A 22,876-nucleotide genomic window follows, 5' to 3' on the forward strand; every position below is an offset into this window, starting at 1 on the left:
CTTTCATCTGCTGGTTCACACCCAAATGGCTGCAACAGTTAGGGCTGGGCCAGATAGAAGCCAGGTGTAAGGAGCTTCATCTGAGTCTCCCAGGTGGGTGCAGGGGCCCAAAGACTTGGGCCATATTCTGCTGATCTCCTAGGCACATTAGCAGAGAGCTGGATCCAAAGTGGAGCAGCCAAGACTCAAACCGGCACCCATAGGGGATGCCAACACTGCAGGTGGCAGCTTAACCCATTATGCCACAATGTCAGCCCCAACATTTTAAAATTGTTATTATAACTTCACTGTTCACCTTTATACTGTGCAAATATTAAATGCAGGTATCAAAACATTTAACTCTGATGTGGAATCACTGAAATGATGTAATTCATATTTCATGGCACAGTGAATGAGGTAATCTCCAGTTGGTAGGAAGAGGTATACACAAACCTGACTCAGGAGGGTTGGAAGAAGGACAGAAGCCTCCAGTATGGGTCAAGCCAAGGGTCTACTCTCTCAGGAAGGGGGATTCTTGCAAGCGGAGGTGATTCTGTGATGCAGGATACACGAACCTTTATTCAGGCCTGACTGCTGCCAGATGACCTCTTGAGCCAGCTGCTAGACAGATCTACCGTGCCCGGGGTGGGGTTGGAGGCACGCTGAGGAAGTCAGGGCAGAGAGCTCCCCTTTCCACTTGCATGAGACCCAAGCCCACAGTGGCTGGGCACTCTCCAGGGGCATTGGAACCTTAAGGCTAGAAATCTCTGAGTGAATGAAATAGGGATGAAAGGCTCATCCTCACCAAGTTGTGGTCTCAGACTGGCAGTGAGCTGAGGCACCATGACACTGCCAGCCTGGGTCATGGTAGCCTCCTCTGTGCTTTGCCCATGACTTTTTGAGCATGAATGCCCTGCCCCCCTCCTTCCTACACCTACACCTGCACCCTGGTCCCTTCCAGAAGCTGGGAGAATGGCAGTGGTAGCTGGGCAGGAGTGGGGAGGGTGATGTCAGACAAGGCAGAGGGTGGCTAAGAATCTATCCCAGGGAGGCATGAAGGGCATGGGAAGGAGATCCATGTGTGAGCAGAGGTCCAGCCAAGCCCACTCACAAGCCCCATGGTCCCACTAGCTTCACAGAAAAAAAGACACATTCAGTGATAATATTATTAAGAATTTCAAAAAAATAAAAAATAAAAAAGAAAGAAAAAGCTGGTGCCACGGCTCAGTAGGCTAATCCTCCGCCTTGCGGCGCCGGCATACCAGGTTCTAGTCCCGGTCGGGGCGCCAGATTCTGTCCCAGTTGCTCCTCTTCCAGGCCAGCTCTCTGCTGTGGCCAGGGAGTGCAGTGGAGGATGGCCCAAGTGCTTGGGCCCTGCACCCGCATGGGAGACCAGGAGAAGCACCTGGCTCCTGCCATCGGATCAGCGCGGTGCGCCGGCCGCAGCGCGCTGGCCGCGGCGGCCATTGGAGGGTGAAGCAATGGCAAAAGGAAGACCTTTCTCTCTGTCTCTATCTCTCTCTCACTGTCCATTCTGCCTGTCAAAAAATAAAAAAAAAGAATTTCAAGACAACTGAATGCAGAGGATTCAAAACCCACGTGCAAGGCCCGTCTGATAAGTGGCTTTGTGCATCTGTACTGGTCATGTGGCCATGAAGCCAACCCTGCCCAGGAATAGAATGGGGGAGTTACCATTTGGCCATAAGGAGGTGAGGTAAACAACCAGCACAGCTGAAAATAAATAAAACAGAAAAAAATGATTTTATTGTTGCTTTCTGTGATCAATACATGAATGATTTTAAATACCAATTTTATTTTCTTTAAGCAGATATGAAAAACAGCTATTCATGACTATAAAAAAATCCTTATGGAAATACAGTTTTCTTAACTCAAGCCATATTCATGGCTGTTGACTGAAAATAATCATGGTAACATTTGCCAAATGTACCCTGTCTGTCCAATATCATGCTAGGCACATTATATGAATTATCTCTTCTAATCCCTATAACATGGAGCTCATACAGTTTTCAACTCACTTTCCTGATAAAGAACCTGACATAGGGAAGTCAAGTGTCCAAAGCCATCAAATTAAATGAATGATCTACTATGACCAGAGTTCATTATAATAATGTAGAATAATTTAATGTTGGGAAGCTTATAAAGAAGATACATTGCACCTAGAGGGCATATTGGAAATATGATACAAACATATCAGTGGAAGTCATTTGAGACCATTCAATACTGATTGCTCGTTCAGGTTTCCTCCAAATCCAGAAATAAGGGGGACTTTTTTAAACATTGTAAAGTAATCATCTCAAATCAACAAGTTGAAAGATTAGAGATAATTGTATTTAAACAGGAATTAAAAAGATTTCTGCCATCTTTATTAGTTGTGGTGGAATGAGAAGGCCATGCCAAGATGGCCACTGGCAAGTGAGCATCAGTTACTCAGGAATGGCTTTGAAACCCACCTGGCAACGGAGCCTGCCTGGCAACAGGCTGTGACTGGTCAGGGCATAGACCGCCCCTTGACCGGATTGGCTGGTCTTGGCTATATAAGCTGTTGTACCAACTGAAATAAACGAGTCTGCGGGCTGCTTGCCTCAAGCCTGCTTTCACCCGACTCCCAGGGTCTGTGTGGTGACTCCACACCTCTTGCCACCACGATGCTCCTCCTCTCAGAAACGAATCCACTGCCACATTGTTGAGAAATCAACTGTAACAATTAGTATTTTATATTGTTTTGAAACCTATGTCTAATGCAGTGATAGAGGAAATAGAAATACTTGTAAGGACAATAATACAGATATGGTAAAGACATATTTACCACTATTTGCATGTAGTGTGACTGTCCACCAGAAAATTCAAGAGAATCTATGAAAAAACTATCTGAAGTGAAGAGCTCAGTCACATGGCTAAACAAATCAACTTCTTCTGCATACCAATAATCAGATAGAAAATCTAATGAAAAATTCCATTTCCAAGAGCCACAATAAGTGTAGATGATCTAGGAAAGATGTTTGGAAAAGTAGATATGACCTGGACAATAAAAACCATGAATCTTGACTTGTGAGTAACCTAAATGCCTGGAACAATTGCTCCTGAATGGGCCACAGCATTATAAAGGCGTTGTGCTGGTTAATGCCAACTTGACTGGGCCATTTGGTACCCATATATTTGGTCAAACATTATTCTGCAGGTGTTCCTGTGAGACTAACATCTAGATCAGTAGACTGAGTAAAGCAATCTTTATTTAATGTGGGTGGATCACGTCCAGTCATTTGAAAGCCTGAAGAGAACAAAAAGCCTGACCCTTTCCTGAGAAGGGATTCCTTCTGCATCAGCTCTGCAGGCTGGCCTTGAAGTGGAGTTGACACCTTTAGTTCTCCAGAACTGAGAGCTCAGATAGAAACGGAGAAGGAGCAGCTCTCCTAGGCATCCTGCCTGCTGGTGCACCCTGCAGAGCTTGGAGTTGGTCAGCCTCCATGGTCAATGGGTCAGTTCCTTATAACAAATCTCATTCTCTATGTGTATATCCTGCTGGTTCAGTTTCTCTGGAGAACTTTCATACCGGTGTCAAATCTTGCCAAATAAATTTACAAAGTAATTTAGATAAACACACAATTTGGAGAAGATATGACAATATAAGTTGAACCTAAAGTTCATTTGAAATGATAAACTAGTAAGAATATTTTTTAAAAAATAGAGGAATCCATGGGTGGATATTGAAGTGTGGATAGACTAGTCTTATGGAATACAAAAACATAAAGCTGAAACAGGTAAAACAATGTGATTATAAGGAAGCCAGACATTCCAAAGGAAGAGAATTTTCATTTCTGAATATTCACATAGACATAGTAAAATATCTTAGGGATGGGACCCAAGTCCAAATACAAAATCCATTTGTTTCATATACATATTATAGACATAGCCTACATATTGGCTGTGACAGGTCACAAGAAATGCAGTGTCGAACTTTCCACTTGTGATGTCATGTTGATCAATAAGTTTTGGATTTTGGAAGCACTTCAGATTTCAGATTTTTATATTAGAGATGCTAAACTTGTATCTTGAAGCAGATTTAGGTTTGTTAAATTATTTAAAATAGAATTTGCCTTGTGTTAGGTGGAAAAAAGGAAGACTTGGCTGGGGCTAGTGCTGTGGCTTAACAGCAGTGCCAGCATCTCATATGGGTGCCGGTTTGAGTCCCAGCTGCTCCACTTCTGATCTAGCTCTCTGCTATTGCCTGGGAAAGCAGTAGAGGATGGCTCAAGTTCTTGGGCCCCTGTGCCCATGTGGGAGATCCAGAAGAAGCCCCTGGCTGCTGGCTTCATATCGGCCCAGCTCCAGCCATTGCAGCCATTTGGGGAGTGAACCAGCACAGATAGAAGACCTCTCTCTCTGCCTCTGCCTCTCTGTAACTCTGCCTTTCAAATAAATAAATAAATTTTTTTAAAAGGAAAACAGTCTCCATGCAGTGCTAGAATATTCGTTAGATATTTGTGGGAGAAAATAGAAGTAGTCTTTCGTTTTTGGGGGGGCATATAACAAAACTAGTTATAAAATCCTAGTTGATTTTCAGTTAAATGCGAGTAAAATACAAACAATAAAAATATATGACAGAATATTAAATTGAGAGAAGTATTTCTAACTTAAAGACAATGGAAGAAATGGCAAATAGAACACATCCAAATACATAAAAATTAAAACCTCTCATATACAGGGTACTTCAAAGAACTCATGGAGTTACGAAATTAAAAGACAAATTTGGTGCAAAAAATTTGAAATCTATATGTAGTTTTCATAGCATACATTTTCCACTCATGAACTTTTTTTAAGATTTATTTTTGCCGGCGTCGCGGCAATAGGCTAATCCTCCACCTTGTGGCGCTGGCACACCGGGTTCTAGTCCCGGTCGGGGCACCGGATTCTGTCCCGGTTGCCCCTCTTCCAGGCCAGCTCTCTGCTGTGACCCGGGAGTGCAGTGGAGGATGGCCCAAGTGCTTGGGCCCTGCACCCACCATGGGAGACCAGGAGAAGCACCTGGCTCCTGCCTTCAGATCAGCATGGTGCACCGCCTGCAGCGCACCGGCCATGACAGCCATTGGAGGGTGAACCAACGGCAAAGGAAGACCTTTCTCTCTGTCTCTATCTCTCTCTCACTGTCCATTCTGCCTGTCAAAAAAAAAAAAAAAAGATTTATTTTTATTTATTTGAAAGAATTACATAGAGATAGAGACAGAGAGAAAAAGGTCTTTCATCTGCTGGTTCACTCCCCAAATGGCCGCAGTGGCTGGAGCTGGACCAATCCGAAACCAGTAGCCAGGAGCTTCTTCTGGGTCTCCCACATGGGTGCAGGGGCCCCAGGGTTTAGGCAATCTTCAACTGCTTTCCCAGGCCATTAGCAGGGAGCTGTATCAGAAGTGGAGCAGCTGGGACTCAAACTGGTCCCATATGGGATGATGGCACTGCAGGCCAGGGCTTTAACCTGCTGTGCCACAGCGCCAGCCCCCACCCATGAACTTTCAAAACCCCTAATTTATAAACTCAACATACTGGAATAATATTAGTAACATATATATTACAGTGAAGTGATCTATCTATATATGTCGCTCCCCCTCTTCATGAAGGAACGACACAAGACCCTGCCTAGGCTTCACATCGGAGTCACGGCACCATTATGTCGCTCCCCCTCTTCGTGGAGGAACAACACAGGACCCTGCGCTGTTCTTTCGTCTGCTCGGCCCTCCCTGGGTTTGCTGCTGGTTCTTCCCGGGTTGGCTACTATCCCTTCCACCTCCGTGGAAGGGCAGTTCCCCCTGGCCACATTCCCCACTTCGGCAGGGGAGTGGCACACCGCCGGCCGGCTCTCTCGGGGGCTGCACAGGTGTTCCTCTTAGATGTTCCTGGTGCATGTTGTCTCTCTCCTCCTTTATAGTCCTCTTCCACCAATCCCAACTCTGCTACCCACACGCTGAGTACGCTGCTCTCCTCCAATCAGGAGCAGGTCCTACAGTTTATTGGTTGAACTGGAGGCAGCTGTGTAGAAGTTGTTTCTCCCTTCTCAGCGCCATATTGTGGGAGAGCAGATGCATAGAATAAGTCTTAATTCCAGTAACTTAGTCTAGTCCGAGTTGCTCCCCACAATATATAATACAAAGAGATTGAATAGATTTTTTTTTCTTTTAAAACAAATGTTTTTTTTGTTCTGATTTTTTTAACTTTTATTTAATGAATATAAATTTCCAAAGTACAGCTTATGGATTACAATGGCTTCCCCCCCATAACGTCCCTCCCACCCGCAACCCTCCCCTCTCCCACTCCCTCTCCCCTTCCATTCACATCAAGATTCATTTTCGATTCTCTTTATATACAGAAGATCAGTTTAGCATACATTAAGTAGAGATTTCAACAGTTTGCTCCCACACAGAAACATAAAGTGAAAAATAATAGATGATTTTTAAAATGATGATGAAATCAGATCAGACCTATTGTCATGTTTAATCCCAGTGAGAGTCAAGTAGATTGAATAGATTTTAAAAAGTCTTTGTTATATGTGACAGTGGACTTGAAGAGACAAGTCATAAATAATAAAAATCTCAATGGTAAGCAAGCCAAATGTCAAGAACAAAGGGATTTCTACCTCTGGTAATGATGAAGCAGCTTGGTTGGACTAGCTCTTCCTTAGAAAAAAGAATTATATGATGCTTCTCCCCCGATAACCTGAATATGTAGGGCTAGACATGAGAATGGCTGCTCTAGTACGCCTATGTTAATATGTTTCTACTGCTATAGTGAAATACTTTAAATTAGGCAATTTATAAACAACAGAAATTAATTTTTCTCAGAATCTGCAGGCTAGGAAGTCCAAGATCAAAACTCCTGCAGCAGGTTCAGTGTCTGAGGACTTGAGCTCTATTTCGAAGATGGTAGCTTCTTGCTGTGTCCACACACGAGAGAAGGGGTGAACAGTTTCCTTGAATCTCCTTTATGAAGGCACTAGTCCCACACATGAGGGCTATACTTTCTTTACTTAATCACTTTAAACACTTAACTCTATCTAAATCTAACACTTTAAATTCTTAACACTATCACATTGGTGATTAATTTTCAACATACATATTTGGGAGGCACATCAACATTCATATGTCTGTGACATCCAGGGCTGGGCCAGGCTAAAACCAGGAGCCAGGAATTCTATCTGAGTGTCCCACATGGGTGGCAGGTGTGTAAGTACTGGGGACCTCATCTGCTGGCTTCCCAGAAACATGAGCAGGAAGCTGGATCCAAAGCAGAGAAACCAGGACTTGAACTGACACTCCTATATGGGATGTGGTGGTCCCAAGTGGGTGGCTTAACCCACCACGTCACAATGCTTGCCCCTTACTCTGGCATCTTTGAGCTCTGTCCATTTGGCGATCTTAGACCTTGAATGGAGCATGATTCCATCAGATGACAAACAGTGGTTCTGCTGAGTTGGAGAAAGAGATTGTCATCTGGCTATTTTGAACTGCTTATGCGACTAAACAGGCAGATGGGTGAGTTGCGCTTCTAGGTGAAGTGACTGATCTGTGTAGCCAAGAGGGAACTGGGTTGCTGCTACACATCATGGGAGGGGAGGTAACTCAGGAGATTCTCTGAGATGTGTGTTAGTGCTCCATACCCAGTACAAAAGGGTAATGGGAAACTGTGGCCACCCAAAAATGGCAGGACACAGACCCTTCAGGAATGAAGGTTTGAATCACTCTTCCGGGTGAAGAACAGAAGTTGGCTCATATTTCCACTGAGTTTCTGGCTGAAGGTGGAGGAAGTGTATGGATAGCAGAAGAAGGAAACTGCGATAACAATTAGAGCTTGTGACCAATTATATATGTAAACAAATATAAAGAGGACTATTAACTGCTTTGTGTATTTTATTTTTGCTTCTCACAAAGAAACATGTATATGTTAACATGGTAACACTTTCCTTTTCTCTCTTCTTTCCATTAAAGTAGATTACATGCAAATTGCAGGGGTTGACTTTCAATGTAGTCTTTAGGCAAGACAGTACTCAGTGGAATTGTGGTGGATTTTGAGGGGCGATTTACACATCCACAGTGATGCATACAATGACTGTTGGGCTGTGTGTCTCCCCACTTTGAGAAGACGGTGAGTATCCCCTGTAAAAATCAAAGAGTTTATTGTTGTGTGCCATCCAGGTGTTTAGAGGGTGCATAGGGAGCTGAGTAGTCACAGGGTTGTCTGTGCTGTTTATTGCTTGACCCTTATTTCCAAAATCATCCTTTTGCCTACCATGTAGTCGTGAAGTGGGATTTTGTGAAGATTCTCCTTTGCCAGCCAGTCTGGTGTTAAACTCAGCAGTCGAGGGTCCTGGGGGGATGCTGAAGGAGGAAGGGACTTTTCTTAGTTTTGGTTTGGCTCACTCTATAGGCTCTTGAAGAGTCTATTTTCTGTTGCTGTTCCTTGATTTCTTCAGCTAAATGCCTGCAGAATGCTTCTCAGACCTGGTGCCAGCAGTGCCCAGTCCCTAGCACTTAGTGAGTTGAGGCTCACGGAGGATTCTGATGATGAGGGCTCCACTTCCATGTGGATGGTCACCCTGGCACCCCAGAGTTCTCCAGCAAGTCCCAATTAGGACGCACCTCAGTGACTTCTCCATCCAGTGCACCAAAGCTATGCCCTTTCCAAAAAACTGTGGATCATCCCTGGGAGCGAGAGAGTTCTGCCTTGGAGCTGACCTCATATTTCAGTAGCTCCTGATCTCTGCCAGACCTTTGTTAGAATTCCCATGGCCAATTCACCATCATGCCAATATTTTGCATATAAACTTTCCCTGTTTAAATAACTACACATTCTTTTTTGTCTTCAGACTGGATCCCAACTAATACAGTAGTAACAGTCCTTGCTTTGACATCTGTTTTGTCTGGTGTCAATATAACGACTCTAATGTCTTATCATTAGTGTTTGCATGGTAACTTTTTCTGTATCATTTTACATGTACCTTATCCATGTCTTTATTATATAAAGTACATCTTTTGTAGACAGCTGATATCTTAATAAAAATTCTCTCTGACAACCCCTTCTAGTTGTAATGTTTAGTGAATTTATCTTTAATATAATTGTTAATTTGATTGGGCTTATGTAATCACTTTGTTTTTTTTCTCCCTTTATTTATCATCTTCATTTTTTTCTTTCCTGACTTATGGGTTAACGAAAATTATATTTTAAAGATTTATTTATTAGAAAGGCAGTGTGGGCCGGCGCCGTGGCTCACTAGGCTAATCCTCGGCCTTGCGGCGCCAGCACACCAGGTTCTAGTCCCGGTAGGAGCGCGGGATTCTGTCCCGGTTGCCCCTCTTCCAGGCCAGCTCTCTGCTGTGGCAGGGAGTGCAGTGGAGGATGGCCCAAGTCCTTGGGCCCTGCACCCCATGGGAGACCAGGAGAAGTACCTGGCTCCTGGCCTCTGCCATCGGATCAGCGCAGTGCACCGGCCACAGCACGCCGGCCGCGGCGGCCACTGGAGGGTGAACCAATGGCAAAGGAAGACCTTTCTCTATCTCTCTCTCTCACTGTCCACTCTGCCTGTCAAAAAAAAAAAAAAAAAAAAAAAAAAAAGGCAGTGTGACAGGAAGATAGGGAGATCTTCTATCTGTTGGTTTATTCCCCAAATGCCCAGCTTGGGCTGATTCAGGCTGAAGCCAGAAGCCAGGAATTCCATCTGGCTCTCCCATGGGAGTAGCAGGGATCTCAAGTAGTTTGCCCATCATTTGCTGTCCTCCCAGGTACATTAGCAGGAAACTGGAGTGCAAGCGGAGTAGGTGGGACTGGAACTGGGACTCCCAGTATGGAATGCAGCTATTGTAATACATCACAATGCCCACCCTCCACAATATATTTTTAAATGATTCCATTTTATCAATCTATGGTTCCAAAGGTTATGGCATACACTGGCTGAACCCATACAATATCATCAAGCCCATAATGTCAAGAGTCTTACAATAGTATACTTTATTTTTCTGTCAGATATTTTATTGATGAATTGGACAATACATTATTTTAGCTTTAAATAGTCATTTGACTTTTTACACATTTAAGAGGAAAAAACTCTATATTTACTAAAAATTTACCCTCTAAATTTTAATATTTTGTATAGATCAAGATTTTGGCTAGTTTCATTTCTCATCTTTCTGAAAAACTTCTTTTTAAAAAAAATATTATTTATTTATTTGAAAGTCAGTTAGAGAGAGAGAGAGAGAGCTTCCTTCTGATAGTTCACTCTCCAGATGGCAATAACAGCTGGGGCTGGGTCAGGTCTGAGCCTGTAGTCTGGCACTCATCCCACATGGGTGCAGGGGCCCACGCACTTGGACCATCTTCTGCTGCTTTCCCAGGCACATTAGCAGGGAGCTGGGTGGGAAATGGGCAGCCAGGACTTGGATGAGCATATGAGCAGCGTGCCACAACTGTGACTAACTTTGTGGTGATCTGCTGGTGTATTCCCTCTGATAATCTTTAACTGAAGCTGTTTTTATATCACGATTATTTTTAAGGGTATTTTGCTGGATATACTTTTCTGGATTGACACCCCATACACACTTCAAAGATGTTAAACTCTCTGTTGTCTGCCTTCCATTGGTATTGATGAGAAGCCAGCCATTATTCTTATCATTATCCCTGTTTCTGGCTACTCTCAAGGTTAATCTTTTTCTTTCTAATAATTTCATTAGAACATGATCAGATGTAGGTTTTTGTTTAGGGCTTGTTAAACTTTCTGAAACTCTGGTTTATACATTTCTTCAAATGTGGAAAAATTTGGCCATTACCTCTTGAATTTATATTCTGCTGTGCTCCTCCCCCTCTTCTTGATCTTCAGTTATACTTACAGTGGTCTGTTTTATGTGGTGCCTATTATGCGTATACTGGATTTGTCCCTCCAAAACTCATCAGGTGTTTAAACTCTGCTATCTTAATGGTTGATGGGTTAAGGGTGCACATTTGATCTAGTGATGGCATCTGAGAGATGGGGCTGGTGGAAGGTATTGGGTCCTTGGGGGTGTTCCCTGGGAGGGTGGTTCTTGCAAGGGGTTTGATTATTTGAGTTCGAGTTCTGCTAACTGCTTTCTCTCTCTGCTTCCTGGCTCATCATGTGAGTGTTCCTTTGCACCCACTGTGACCAGTTTCCTCAGCCTCAGAAGAAAGGGCTGCCTGATCCTGAACTTTCACCTCCAACTGTAAGTTGTAATAAACTTCAATGTGCTCTCACATGGTTAGGATAGCATTCTCACTTCAGGAGCACTCGAACCCTTCTGGTTCCAAGCATTTATGAATTTTGTTACTCTGGCTGTGGTTCCTGGTTATTTCCAGAAAGACCAATTCATCCAAGCTACCTAGTTTCTGTCCCTTGGAGCTCAGTTCTTGGATTTAAAAAAAAATTGTTATTTTTTTTAAGTTGGGGGAGATTATAAATTTTTGAGTGTATGTACTTGGGGTCCAAATACTGTGGAGCAGAAATTAAACCTGAGCTTCTAAAACTTCATACACTTGGGGACAAAAACACATATATTAACTTTATAGCCAAACAACAAAAATTAAAAGCAACAGAATATCTGAATTACTAATGTACATATTTATGTGGTGATTTATCACTGAGAAATTGAATCATTGGATCATCTATTTTAGCATTTCCTGTTGCTTAATTTCTGAGTCCAAACACTCAAACTAACTAAAGGTTACTATAGACTGAATCTTTGTAAATTTTAGAAAAAAAACATATTTAACTTGACAAACGAAGGCTGACATTTGGCTATGCTTTAATAGCCTGAACACCAAGCAAATCTTACTCCTTTATTTGTTCATTTTGCAATGTCTTGAAATCACCTTCTCCTCTTTCTTAAATTTGCTTACTTAGCAGCACACAATGCAGTTCTGATGTGCAATCTGATTTCAAAAGAATCTTTGAGACAGCTAATCTTCTGTACACTCACTGTAATTAAATATTACAGCACAAATGGTGGCTAAGAGACTCAATTTCTTGAGAACCTCTTAGCACCAAAGAGTAATGACACAAAAAAAGTATAGATTTTCAGAGTGCTTTTTTGTGTTTTCCAGTTTGAACTTTTAACTCTTATGGTACCTAAGAAAATATATAGCGTAGATTGGAAGTATCCTTATTGTCTTTCATTCTGTCCTAACCTCTCATTTTACCTCAGTTTAAAATCTGCTAGCAGACTAATCTGCTTATCTTTAGGCTACTTGCTTGCTTCAGAGGTCTTTTTTGAGAATATGCATATAGGAGATGCCATACTGAACTAGATTAAGAATCAAGTTTAGTTATCTTTCACAGTATGTGTGACCAAAATGTGAGACTATGGCTTTCATTTTTAGGTTTTTTTTTTTTTTTTTTTTAAACCAGTAACTAATCTGACTGATGTCCTTTATCAGTTACTTTCCTAGTCCTGTCATCCACGCTTCAACTGTGTGCTAGTTCTACAAATTCAATCAGCACTACACTTTTCTTTTTTTTAAAACCTTCTTTCTGCTTCAAGAATTGATCTAACTCTGGATTTGATGATGAGATCCATGCATGATTTGTTCCCACTTCTCCCATACTGAGACTGTAAATTAAAAAAAAAAATGCTTTTGGGGGTGAGTGACCTAGTGGTGAAGATGCACATGTCCCATGTTGGAACACCTGAATTTGAATCTGCCTCCCACTCTTGACTTTAGCTTCTTAATGCAGATCCTTTGGGAGGTAGCAGTGAGGGCTAAAGTAACTGGGGTCCTGCCACTCACACTGGGAGACCTGGACTGAGTTTCAGGCTCTAGGTTTGACCTCCAGCCCAGCCTGGGGCTGTGGTAGGCATTTGGGGAGTGAACTGAGGATGGGAGTTTGCTCTCTCTCTCTCTGACTCAAATAATTTCACAAAAGCAAATCATGGTTTTCTTGAAAAAAGGAAACAAGCACATGCTGAAGACATTCAGGTAGTGCAATAACACCCCAGTAAACATAACTATGGACCCCATCTTCAAGTGCTATCGTTCTTGACTTCCTTGTGAGTATTCCCACATATATTCTAAATATAGAGTTTACATGTTGTGTTGGATATATTCTCCACCACCTTACCTTCCTTCTTGAAAATTAAAATATAAAGAATAGGATTTGCTTTTAAAGTAAAGCTTTCTTAGGGACAACGAAACCTGAAAATAAAGTACAGGGACTAAATTTTTAAATTTGGTCGCAGGCATTTGGCACATTGGTTTTGCCAGCATCCCATATCAGGAGTACCTGGATTTGAGTTATAGCTCAGCTTCTGATTCATTTTCTAGATTCCTGCTTGTACACACCATGGGCCCATCAGGTGATGCTTCCTATATTTGGGTCCCCACCACCCACGTAGGAAACCTGGATTGAGTTCTGGGCTCCCAGCTTTGGCTTGGCCAGACCTCAGCTATTGTGGGTGTCTGGGGATGGGAGCTGTCTGTTGCTATCTCTCTCTTCCTCTCAAATATTAATAAGTGAATAAATGTAAGTTTAAATCATCAACATATGGTAATTAACTTATAGACCAAAGAGAACTTAAATGCCTGCAACTGGGTGCAGCCTGAAAGGGGCCGATCCACACTGCAAAGTACTTGCAAGACTTAGGAAGTGAAGGGAACGTGGACCTCTGGAGCTTGCACTGTAAATAACACTGATTGGCTGAAATTCTGTTTAGGAAGCATTTGGATTTCAGGATCCTATCTGCCTCTTCCTCCTCCCCTCTCCCACATATAGCAGCAGGGAATTCTTCAATCCACAGGGAGGACAACACAGCTGAAGTTGGGGTTCAAAAGAAAGGGATTAAATACCTCTTTCCTATACTCAGCACTTAAAAAGTGGCAGCAGGCCGGCACCGTGGCTCACTTGGCTAATCCTCCGCCTATGGTGCCGGCACCCCGGGTTCTAGCCACAGTTGGGGCGCCAAGTTGCTCCTCTTCCAGTCCAGCTCTCTGCTGTGGCAGTGGAGGATGGCCCAAGTCCTTGGGCCCTGCACCTGCATGGAGACCAGGAGGAAGCACCTGGCTCCTGGCTTTGGATCGGCGCAGCGCACCAGCCGTAGCGGCCATTTGCGGGGTGAACCAACGGAAGGAAGACCTTTCTCTCTGTCTCTCTCTCACTGTCTAACTCTGCTGTCACTTCTGATAGTCAAGGTTCCCATGTTGAAGCTGCCCAGCCAGAAAAGCAGAGAGGGAAACTCATCATCCCATTCACACACAGCTTCCTATTTATTTTTAAATATGAACACATAACAGATATTTGAGAAAAACCTCTAATATATCAGAGACCCAAAACACAAACACAATAAAAGGAACAAGGGAATGAATTATCCCTGGACAATGAAGGGAGCAAAAGAAAATTTCCAAGAAATTCATTAAATAATCAGAGAGAATAAAAGATCCTGAAGATATGAAACAAGAATATGAGACGATGGCTTTTGGAGGTCAGTGACAAAGTCTAGAGATGCCACCCTGGGAGCAGGAGCTGTCACATCCCCTCCTGTCCTCCATTTCACATTTTAACCAACAAAGGCTGTTCATATGGGGAGAATAGGAGCGGAGTGAATGTGAGTCATAAAAAAAGGAAAATTGAGAGAAAATGTTTAAAAACTCAATAGATGGTAAACAAAGAGAGGAAATCTTTAAAAAGTACAAAAGACAAAGAGATGCACAGTAGAGAAAAGAAAACTCACAGGCTGAGTATAAGAAATTCAATATCCAAATAATAGAAAAACCAGAAAAACTAGACAGAAAATAAAAGTGCAGAGGTTCTCAAAGAAATAATTACAGTTTTTTTTCACTCCACAGAACTGAATGCCATGAGTTTTTAGAGTGAAAGAACTATTGAGTGCTTGCCACAAGCAAGGACCTTAATCAAGAAACATCAATTTGAAATTTTAAGGTACTACGGAACAAAGAGAAGATTCTATTAACTTCCAAAGAGAAAAAAAAAAAAAAAAAGATGAGGAATGAGAATGGCATCTCATTTCATGAGAACTACATTGAAAGCTGGAAGAGAGTGGGGCAGTGCATTCAAAATTCTGAGGAAAGATTGAGCCATTCTAGATTGCCATCTTGGACAAACTTACCCAAAAATGAGGGCAGAATAAAGCCACTTTTTGGTATACAAAATTTCAAAAATGTATTTACCATGCAGCCTTCCTCAGGAAACAGGCAAGACTGTATTGCACTCCAAAAAAAAAAAAAAAAAAAAAAATTAAAAAGATAAGAAAGACGACCTGGGGGCCGGCACAGTGGTATAGTGGGTTAATGCCTGGCCTGGAGCGCAGGCATCCCATATGAGTGCAGTTTCTAGTCCTGGCTGCTCCTCTTCCAATCCAGCTCTCTGCTATGGCCTGGGAAAGCAGTAGAGGAGGGCCCAAGTCCCTGGGCCTCTGCTGGAAGAAGCTCCTGGCTCCTGGCTTCGGATTGGTGCAGCTCTGGGCCGTTGTGGCCATCTGGAAAGTGAACCAGTGGATGGAGGACACCGCCGCACCCCCCCACCCCGCCCCCCGTCTCTCCTCTCTCTGTGTAACTCTGACTTTCAAATAAATAAATAAAATCTTAAAAAAAAAAAAAAGATGTGTTGAGAGATGGAGGGGGTCAAAGAGAAATCTTCAAGAGATAGAGGAGGAAGGCCCTAAAGTGACAGCTCTGCACTAGGCCAAGAGAGCAACCTTTCTAGATGGTACAGGAAGACAAAAAGCTCCAGCAAGCATTTCTGAAATGATAAAGAACTTACATGTTACTAGATGTGTTCAAATGTGTTCACACAAGTGTATTAATAATATATGTACAGTTCAGGAGACAAGCCTGGTATCTATTAGTGATAGATAAGTGAAAAGTTCATAAAAAGTAAGCTGTAAAGGAGAAAATTATTAGCTTTAGGAAAGCTAGGTAGATGCATAAAGAAGGAAATATAATAATAATTAAATCTATGGTAATTGATTTAACTGACATTGTGCCTATACTGAAAAGATGGGGAAGGAGAAATATGTATCTGGTGTCTAGGATGGGGTTAGTATAAGAAAACCAAATACTTACCCTTCATTGTAGGAAGCCAACAATTAACAGTCTAAAAATTAAATTAATATATTGATATAAGCATATTTTCTTCAAAAGATTTATTTATTTATTTGAAAGGGAAACTTGGAGAGTCAGAGACAGAGAGAGCTCTTCCATCTAATGGTTATCTTACTAGATGGCTGCCATGGCCAGGGTGGAGCCAGGCTGAAGCCAAGAGCTAGAAGCTTCTAGATCTCTCACCTGGATGCAGGGTCCCAATCATTTGGGCCATCCTCTGCTGCTTTCCCAGGCCATTAGCAGGGAGCTGTATAGCAAGTAGAGCAGCCAGGATATGAATCAGTGCCCACACAGGATGCTGGCATCACAGGTGGCGGCTCTATCTGCTGTGCCGCAGCTTTTAGAATAGTATTTTTACTTTCTCTGAGCATTGTATATTCATATGCATATGTCACAATTATATGCATAGTACTCAATTTTTAAGATGTGTGCCAAAAATACTAACTGTACTACAAAGAGAACTGTAAGATAATAAACCATAGAATCTAAGATGTGTATCATCATTTTTTAAAAAGATTTATTTATTTATTTGAAAAGAAGAGCTATAGAGAAAGGGAGAGAGAGAAACAGAGAGTCTTCTGTCCACTGGTTGACTCCCCCTATGGCTGCAATGGCAAGGGCTGGGGCAGGCCAAAACCAGGAGCCTGGAACTTCATCCTTGTCTCCCATGTGGCTGGCAAGGGCCCAACTAGTTAGGCCATTTTATACTGATTTCACAGGCACATTAGCAGGGAGCTGGATGGGAAGTGCAGCAGCCAGGACTTGAACTGGCACCCAAATGGGATGCCGGCATTGTGAACAGTGGCTTAACCCGCTGCACAACACCAACTCCCAAAATGTGCTATTATTTCATTAGCTAAGAAAGTTAAAAATAGTGTTGCCAATAAAAGAAAACAAACTGCTTTCTTATCACTTCAAATTTTTATTGTATTCCTTGAAATAGTGTACAATTCATATTTTATATCCTTTGGAAGTAAAATTACTTTTTAAAAAGTGTTTATCATATATCCATAAGAAGTAGGATAATAACTAATTTACTTAGAAAACTGGAAAGTTTCTAGGCATTGTCTTAGTAATTCTATGCTTACAAAATACCATCAGTAACACAGGGACTTCTATAGTTTTGGGTCAATTATTTTAAGCCATTTAAGCAATCATTTTTCTGAAGCAATACTGATACTACATTTAGTCACCTGTAGATTTTTCTGAAAGACTTTCCAGTACCACTGACCACAGCTGTATAATACAGGAATCCTAGATACACTCTGAAAGGCTTTCTGGCGCTGGGATTTACTTACTGACAACTGTTGATGACACCAGTTTCATTGGCATGTATTGCCATGGCAGAGGGTATATGATCAATGGAATTTGATAATCCATACAGACTTCCCAAGTTTGGAGGTGGCATTTTTCAGAAAGACATCAATATATAAAAGCAAAGTACAATGTTTCTTGGTTCAAGGGTACTTATATTTATTTTAAGATAAGAATCTAAGACAGGTTGCTTTATAATTTATAAGAGCAATAAATTGGAACTTTAGTTACATGAATTTCTTACTGTGAAATGATTCTGACAAGTACCATAAACTATTTGTCACACAGGATTTCTGTAAAAATTTACACTGAAATTACATGTATAACTTAATCTTTCCAAAGAATAATTTATAGAAGGAGGTAGTGAAAATAATTACATACATGGAGTCAGTAAATTATTTTTAAAAAATTTAAAAATTTTAAATTGATGTAAACAACAATCCAGTGAAATACTTTTATCTCTCATTTTATAAATGATAAAGTTCCAGCATGATAATATAAAAGGAATCACTAATTTAGCTATTTTTCCATTTTGATTGATCAGAGTATTTTATTTATTCTCGCTTTAATATTATACTGTAGCCTTATAAACAGATAGTCATGTATGCATTCTGATAAGCAATAAAGAACAATGAGTGTATATATATAGTTTCATATTTTTCCTTGGGAGAATGGCAGAATTATAAAGAATTTTAATGGGCTAATTCAATTTTTGATCTGTATTTACAAGACTTTCCAAGTATGCAAAATAATATAACATACAGTCAAGGATTAAAAATTAAATAGTATTAAAAATTTTAGATATCAAATAATATTGAGAACATTCATTGTAAGGTAAAATAGAGTTCAGCACATTATATGAATGGGCAGGCATTTCTATTTCATCAATTGTCAACTGAATTGGCCTTTAAAGCATGTGAAATTAAATTATCATACTATATGGGATTCCAAAATTTATGAATGTTTGTATATGTTAGTATAATAAATAATACCAGGGAAAGAATCTAAAAAGTCTAACAAATAAAAAATCAATAGTAATACAACATTTTCTTATAAATAACTTTACTTTTATAAATAAACTAATGCAGATCAATTTCACATTGAGTAACTTTAAAAAACAAAGTCAGTGTTTCCTAATTTCAAATGTGAAAGCAAGGTAATGGTTGGAGTGTATGTAACTTATAATAAATATGTCTTAGGAATAAATGAACTTACCTTCCACATGCAGTAAATAAATATATTAATTTAAATCACTGGTCTATTTTTGTATACTATCCTTGCATAAACTAAACATTCTTAACTGAGCAAATTCCTATTTAGTAATAACAAAGTATAGCTCCATTTGAAATTCTAATTTTGTTACTTTTCAACAGAAAGTTTTTATTTTCCCTATTAAGACATATTCTTTTGAATCAGTAGACTATATTATTAGTTATTAATTATGACTGACTATTCAGCATCACTTGCATGTGGTCCTTTTCCAAGAAACAAAACATTAGCTTCTACCTATGATGTACATCAGTGTTCTAAACCATTTTATATTAGTCTTCTATAACAGTTATTTTGACACTACAGAAATATAACAACAATAAGCAATATGTTACAAAGCTGTAAAACATTTTTCCTAGTGTTATTAACAAATTCCACCTTCAGTCAGGAGCAGCATCATGCTGAAGACAATACACTATTACAACAGCAGCTGCAGCTAGCCTCAATATATGACTTTTTTGGAGAGGAAAAAAAATCCTACATTTTAAATATCTTTACCATATACATAAAAGAATACCAGACATTGTGTTGACTTTGGTAAATGAACAAAAATTTAAAAAACTTTACACAAGTCAATCTAAATGGTAATTAAGTACTTTTAAAAGTTAAAAGTACTCTGTAAACCATTATATTATTTAGTAGCTTAATTTATGTTTTCCAGAATTATTTCAATATAATTAAAAACCTTATAAATAATAGACTTACTTACAATTCTAATGGTTCTAAGATAAACCTGAAGCAATATTCATTTTCTGAAAATAAGTTACACAGCTCAAAATCAAAGAAAATGCATTGTTCATTTTTAGGTGATCTTCAATTCAGGGTAATAAATTATTTTGATATGAGGCAAATTTCAAATAAATAAAAAATATTTAAATATATCTTATATAGTCTTAGAAGTATCCATATACTTCTGAAGGGAATGAAAAAGTACAGAGTTCTGTAAATCAATGCAAAAGCTCAACTTGATTATATGTATGTAACATTTGTAGTAAGACACATTTTAATCTGTTTTATGTTTCATAGCTCAAGAAGAAAATATAAATTTCATTGTGTTTCAACTTTTCCTTCATTTTCTACATGTTCTGATCTCATAACTGCTTCCACTTCCTGAAATTTTTGCTTCTTGCGTATGTCACATAGATAGTAATCCTTTAAATTTTGCTCTAGAAGTATCTAGTTAAAAAAACACAATAATACAAAACCAATATTAATTTAGGATATAACTCAGGGGTGATAGCTTAAATCAAAATTCTTATAATATGAAACTGCAGAACACCCAAAACACCTTCTATAAGACATAAGAAACAAAGACTTAATCACAAAAATTTCTCTTAATTAAAAAGTACAGTTTGTTTAGTAATTTGTGTAATCCTTACTCTTAGAAGGGTCTATACTAGAATCCTGTGCATTGTTACATAAACATTAGTGTCACTGAAATCCCATTATATGTGGTTGGGGAACATTACCTAAACAGACAATAGAAATGAGATGCTCCTTTTAATTCAGTGTGTAGTTTAAAGTTCTCATGAGGCACATAAAGTTCCTTAAAGACAGAGATTTGGAAGAGCTGACTTCTTTCACCAGCCAGCCCTATCAACAGAATAAGCCTTCTTATCTCTAAACATTTTAGACCTGAATTTCCTGAAGTGGTTTCCAAAGAACACTAGATCTTAAGTTTTGCAAAATTATGAATATTGCAGTTTCCTTTTAGAAAGAAAATTCCTACGGGGAAGAAACATAAAATTTCTCAAACTTGAGGTTTTTTTCCTCAAGAAAAATATGCATGAATATCCTGTAGAACCGCTTTAAGGAACATGAATATATGTGTTTCAAGCTTGAGAAAAACAGCAAAATACACATTTATAAATAAACAACAAAACTCCCATCTTTGAACTCTGATTAGAACCCATGATTGACCAAAATTTTATAGCTACAGATAAATTTTAAAAGAGGAAAAATAAGCCTATCTTGGAAGATTAGCAACAGGTCCAAGATATTCCTTTGGGTCAATACAAATTCAAGGTCTGTCCTGAATCTTCCTCAACTATTGCATTCTATGGTGATAGTGTAGTGGAAAATAAATAAGATAGTTTTGCCATCGAACAGAATGAAGCTAAAATTCTGGTTTGCCACTTACTATGAAGTTACCTTGGGCAAGTTACTTGCTACACTTTGATTTTCTCTGTGATTAAATGGGATATCACACTTTGAGAATTTTATGATATACTACATCTGGAAGAACACTTAATATAGTTCCAGGCAGTAAAATCTAAAAATATTAGCTGCCACTTTTATAGCAGATTTTCCAAATTATGACCCCCCAAATATAGTAACAAATATTCTGCAAAACTAATGACCCTAGTTTACAATTTGGATTTATTATAATGTACCTATAATAAATATATATCTATATATAATAAATAGGTATAATGTACCTAGAGTACAATTTGAATTTATTATAGTGTACCTGGCTCAGCTATAAAATTTCAAGTTCAACATAGAATTTTTCAATCAAGATACTATAATGCCCTAAAACTATTTAGAGGGTCTGGTGCTGTGGTGTGGTAAGCTAAGCCTCCATCTGCAGTGTGGGCATCCCATATGGATGCCAGTTCGAGTCCTGGCTGCCCTACTTCCAATTCAGCTCCCTTCTAATGGTCTGGGAGAGCAGTGGAAGATAGTCTAAGTGCTTGGGCCCCTGCACCCTTGTGGGAGACCCAGAAGCTCCTGGCTCCTGGCTCCTGGCTTTGGATCAGCCTAGCCCCAACCATTTGGGGAGTGAATCAGCAGATGGAAGACCAGTCTCTCCCACCCTCTGTCTGTAACTTTTCCTCTCAAATAAATAAATAAATCTTTAAAAAAATTAGAAATGAGAATTCTATTTCTTTCAGCTATTTCCTAAATGATACAATAGAAAAATAAACTATGGTCCTTCCTTTATTGTTACTACACAAATCAGACAAACAGAAATTAACATACTTATCTGCTGTGAAGTTCTTTTTTCAGGCAGGATTTGAAAGTGGGGTACTTCTGGACTGTTTTATAACCCTGTGGAACAGAAGGTCATAAGTGTGCACATGTAAAGAAAGATAAACAGAGCATGATCTCATTAATATATGGACTCTAAACAATTCAAACTTATAGAAGTGGAGACTAGAACAGGGGTTAACACAGGCTGGGGGAGGTGGGTTGGGAGAAGTTAACCAAATGGGTACAAAGTTCCAGTTGGACAGAAGACATATTTTCCAGATCAACTGCACAGAAAAGTGACTACAGTTTATATTGATGTATTATATATTTCAAAGTTGCTTTACAATTGATTTAAAGGAGCTGGCATTGTAGCGCAGGGAGTAAGCCACCTCCTGCAATGTTAGCATCTCATATGGGCATCGGTTCAAGTCCTGGTTGCTGTGCTTCTGATCCAGCTCCCTGCTAATGTGCCTGGGAAAGAGTGGAAGATGGTCCAGGGACGTGGGCTCATGCTACCCATGTGGGAGACCCAGACAAAGCTCTAGACTCCTGGCTTCAACCTGCCCAAACCCGGCCATTGCAGCCAGCTAGGGAGTGAACCAGAGGAAGATATCTGTCTCTCTGTCTCTCCTCTCTCTCTCTCTCTCTCTGTAACTCTGCCTTTCAAATAAATAAAATAAATCTTAAAAAACATAGATTTAAAATATTCTCACCACAAACAAAAAGTATGTGATGAATGTTAATTAGCTTGATGTAATTATTTCAATAAACATCACACTATGCTCCCAAAATATGTAGTTATTATTTGTGAATTAAAAATATAAAACTTTTAAAAGTATATAAATGTAAATAAAATGTTATGGGAGCCATAGGTATGCAATAAATCAATAGGTAAATAGATTAATAAAAAATAATAACACATAACACCTAAGAGAGCAATATTATATCAGAGGTTTGTATCAAAGTTTCTATTTAAAGTGATCTTGCTACACTAAAGTTTTTGAGGAAAAATAAATGACTTTCAATGGATGTCCTTTCAGGTATTTTTGACATCATCTAAAATGTTAACAATTAACCACTAGGTGGCAGTTAAGGACACAGCATTTTTTTATACTACTCAGTTTTTGTTTTTTGTTTTTTTTTTTTTTTTAGATATTTATTTATTCAAAAGGCAGAGTTACAGAGAGGCAAAGGCAGAGAGAGAGAGAGAAGTCTTCCAACT

The 22,876-nt window shown here is 39.7% G+C and overlaps 1 protein-coding gene and 1 long non-coding RNA gene across 6 annotated transcripts in view; one reads left to right on the forward strand and one right to left on the reverse strand.

The window, feature by feature from the left end:
* Positions 1-7,874: 7,874 nt before the first annotated feature.
* MICU3 (mitochondrial calcium uptake 3) overlaps positions 7,875-22,876 on the reverse strand; it is a 113,294-nt gene continuing 98,292 nt past the window's right edge. For 2 of the 5 annotated variants that reach the window (XM_017338923.4, XM_002709513.6), the window contains 2 exons: positions 21,664-21,732; positions 17,547-19,847 (listed from right to left, as the gene is read on the reverse strand). In XM_017338923.4, the coding sequence (XP_017194412.1) occupies positions 21,664-21,732 (69 nt within the window). In that variant the 3' untranslated portion in view covers positions 17,547-19,847. Of the gene's footprint in view, positions 8,361-17,546; positions 19,858-21,663; positions 21,733-22,876 lie in introns of those variants that run through there. The other 3 variants (XM_089325875.1, XM_089325874.1, XM_051842596.3) reach the window with 2 other exon arrangements.
* LOC149127840 (uncharacterized) lies at positions 11,072-15,409 on the forward strand. Its single transcript, XR_016229095.1, has 3 exons — positions 11,072-11,210; positions 14,824-14,917; positions 15,358-15,409. It is a non-coding gene; the product is annotated as an uncharacterized LOC149127840 (long non-coding RNA).

This window comes from Oryctolagus cuniculus, chromosome 2, assembly GCF_051225735.1.
Source record: "Oryctolagus cuniculus isolate XC-2025 breed Fujian yellow rabbit chromosome 2, ASM5122573v1, whole genome shotgun sequence".
Taxonomy (NCBI): domain Eukaryota; kingdom Metazoa; phylum Chordata; class Mammalia; order Lagomorpha; family Leporidae; genus Oryctolagus; species Oryctolagus cuniculus.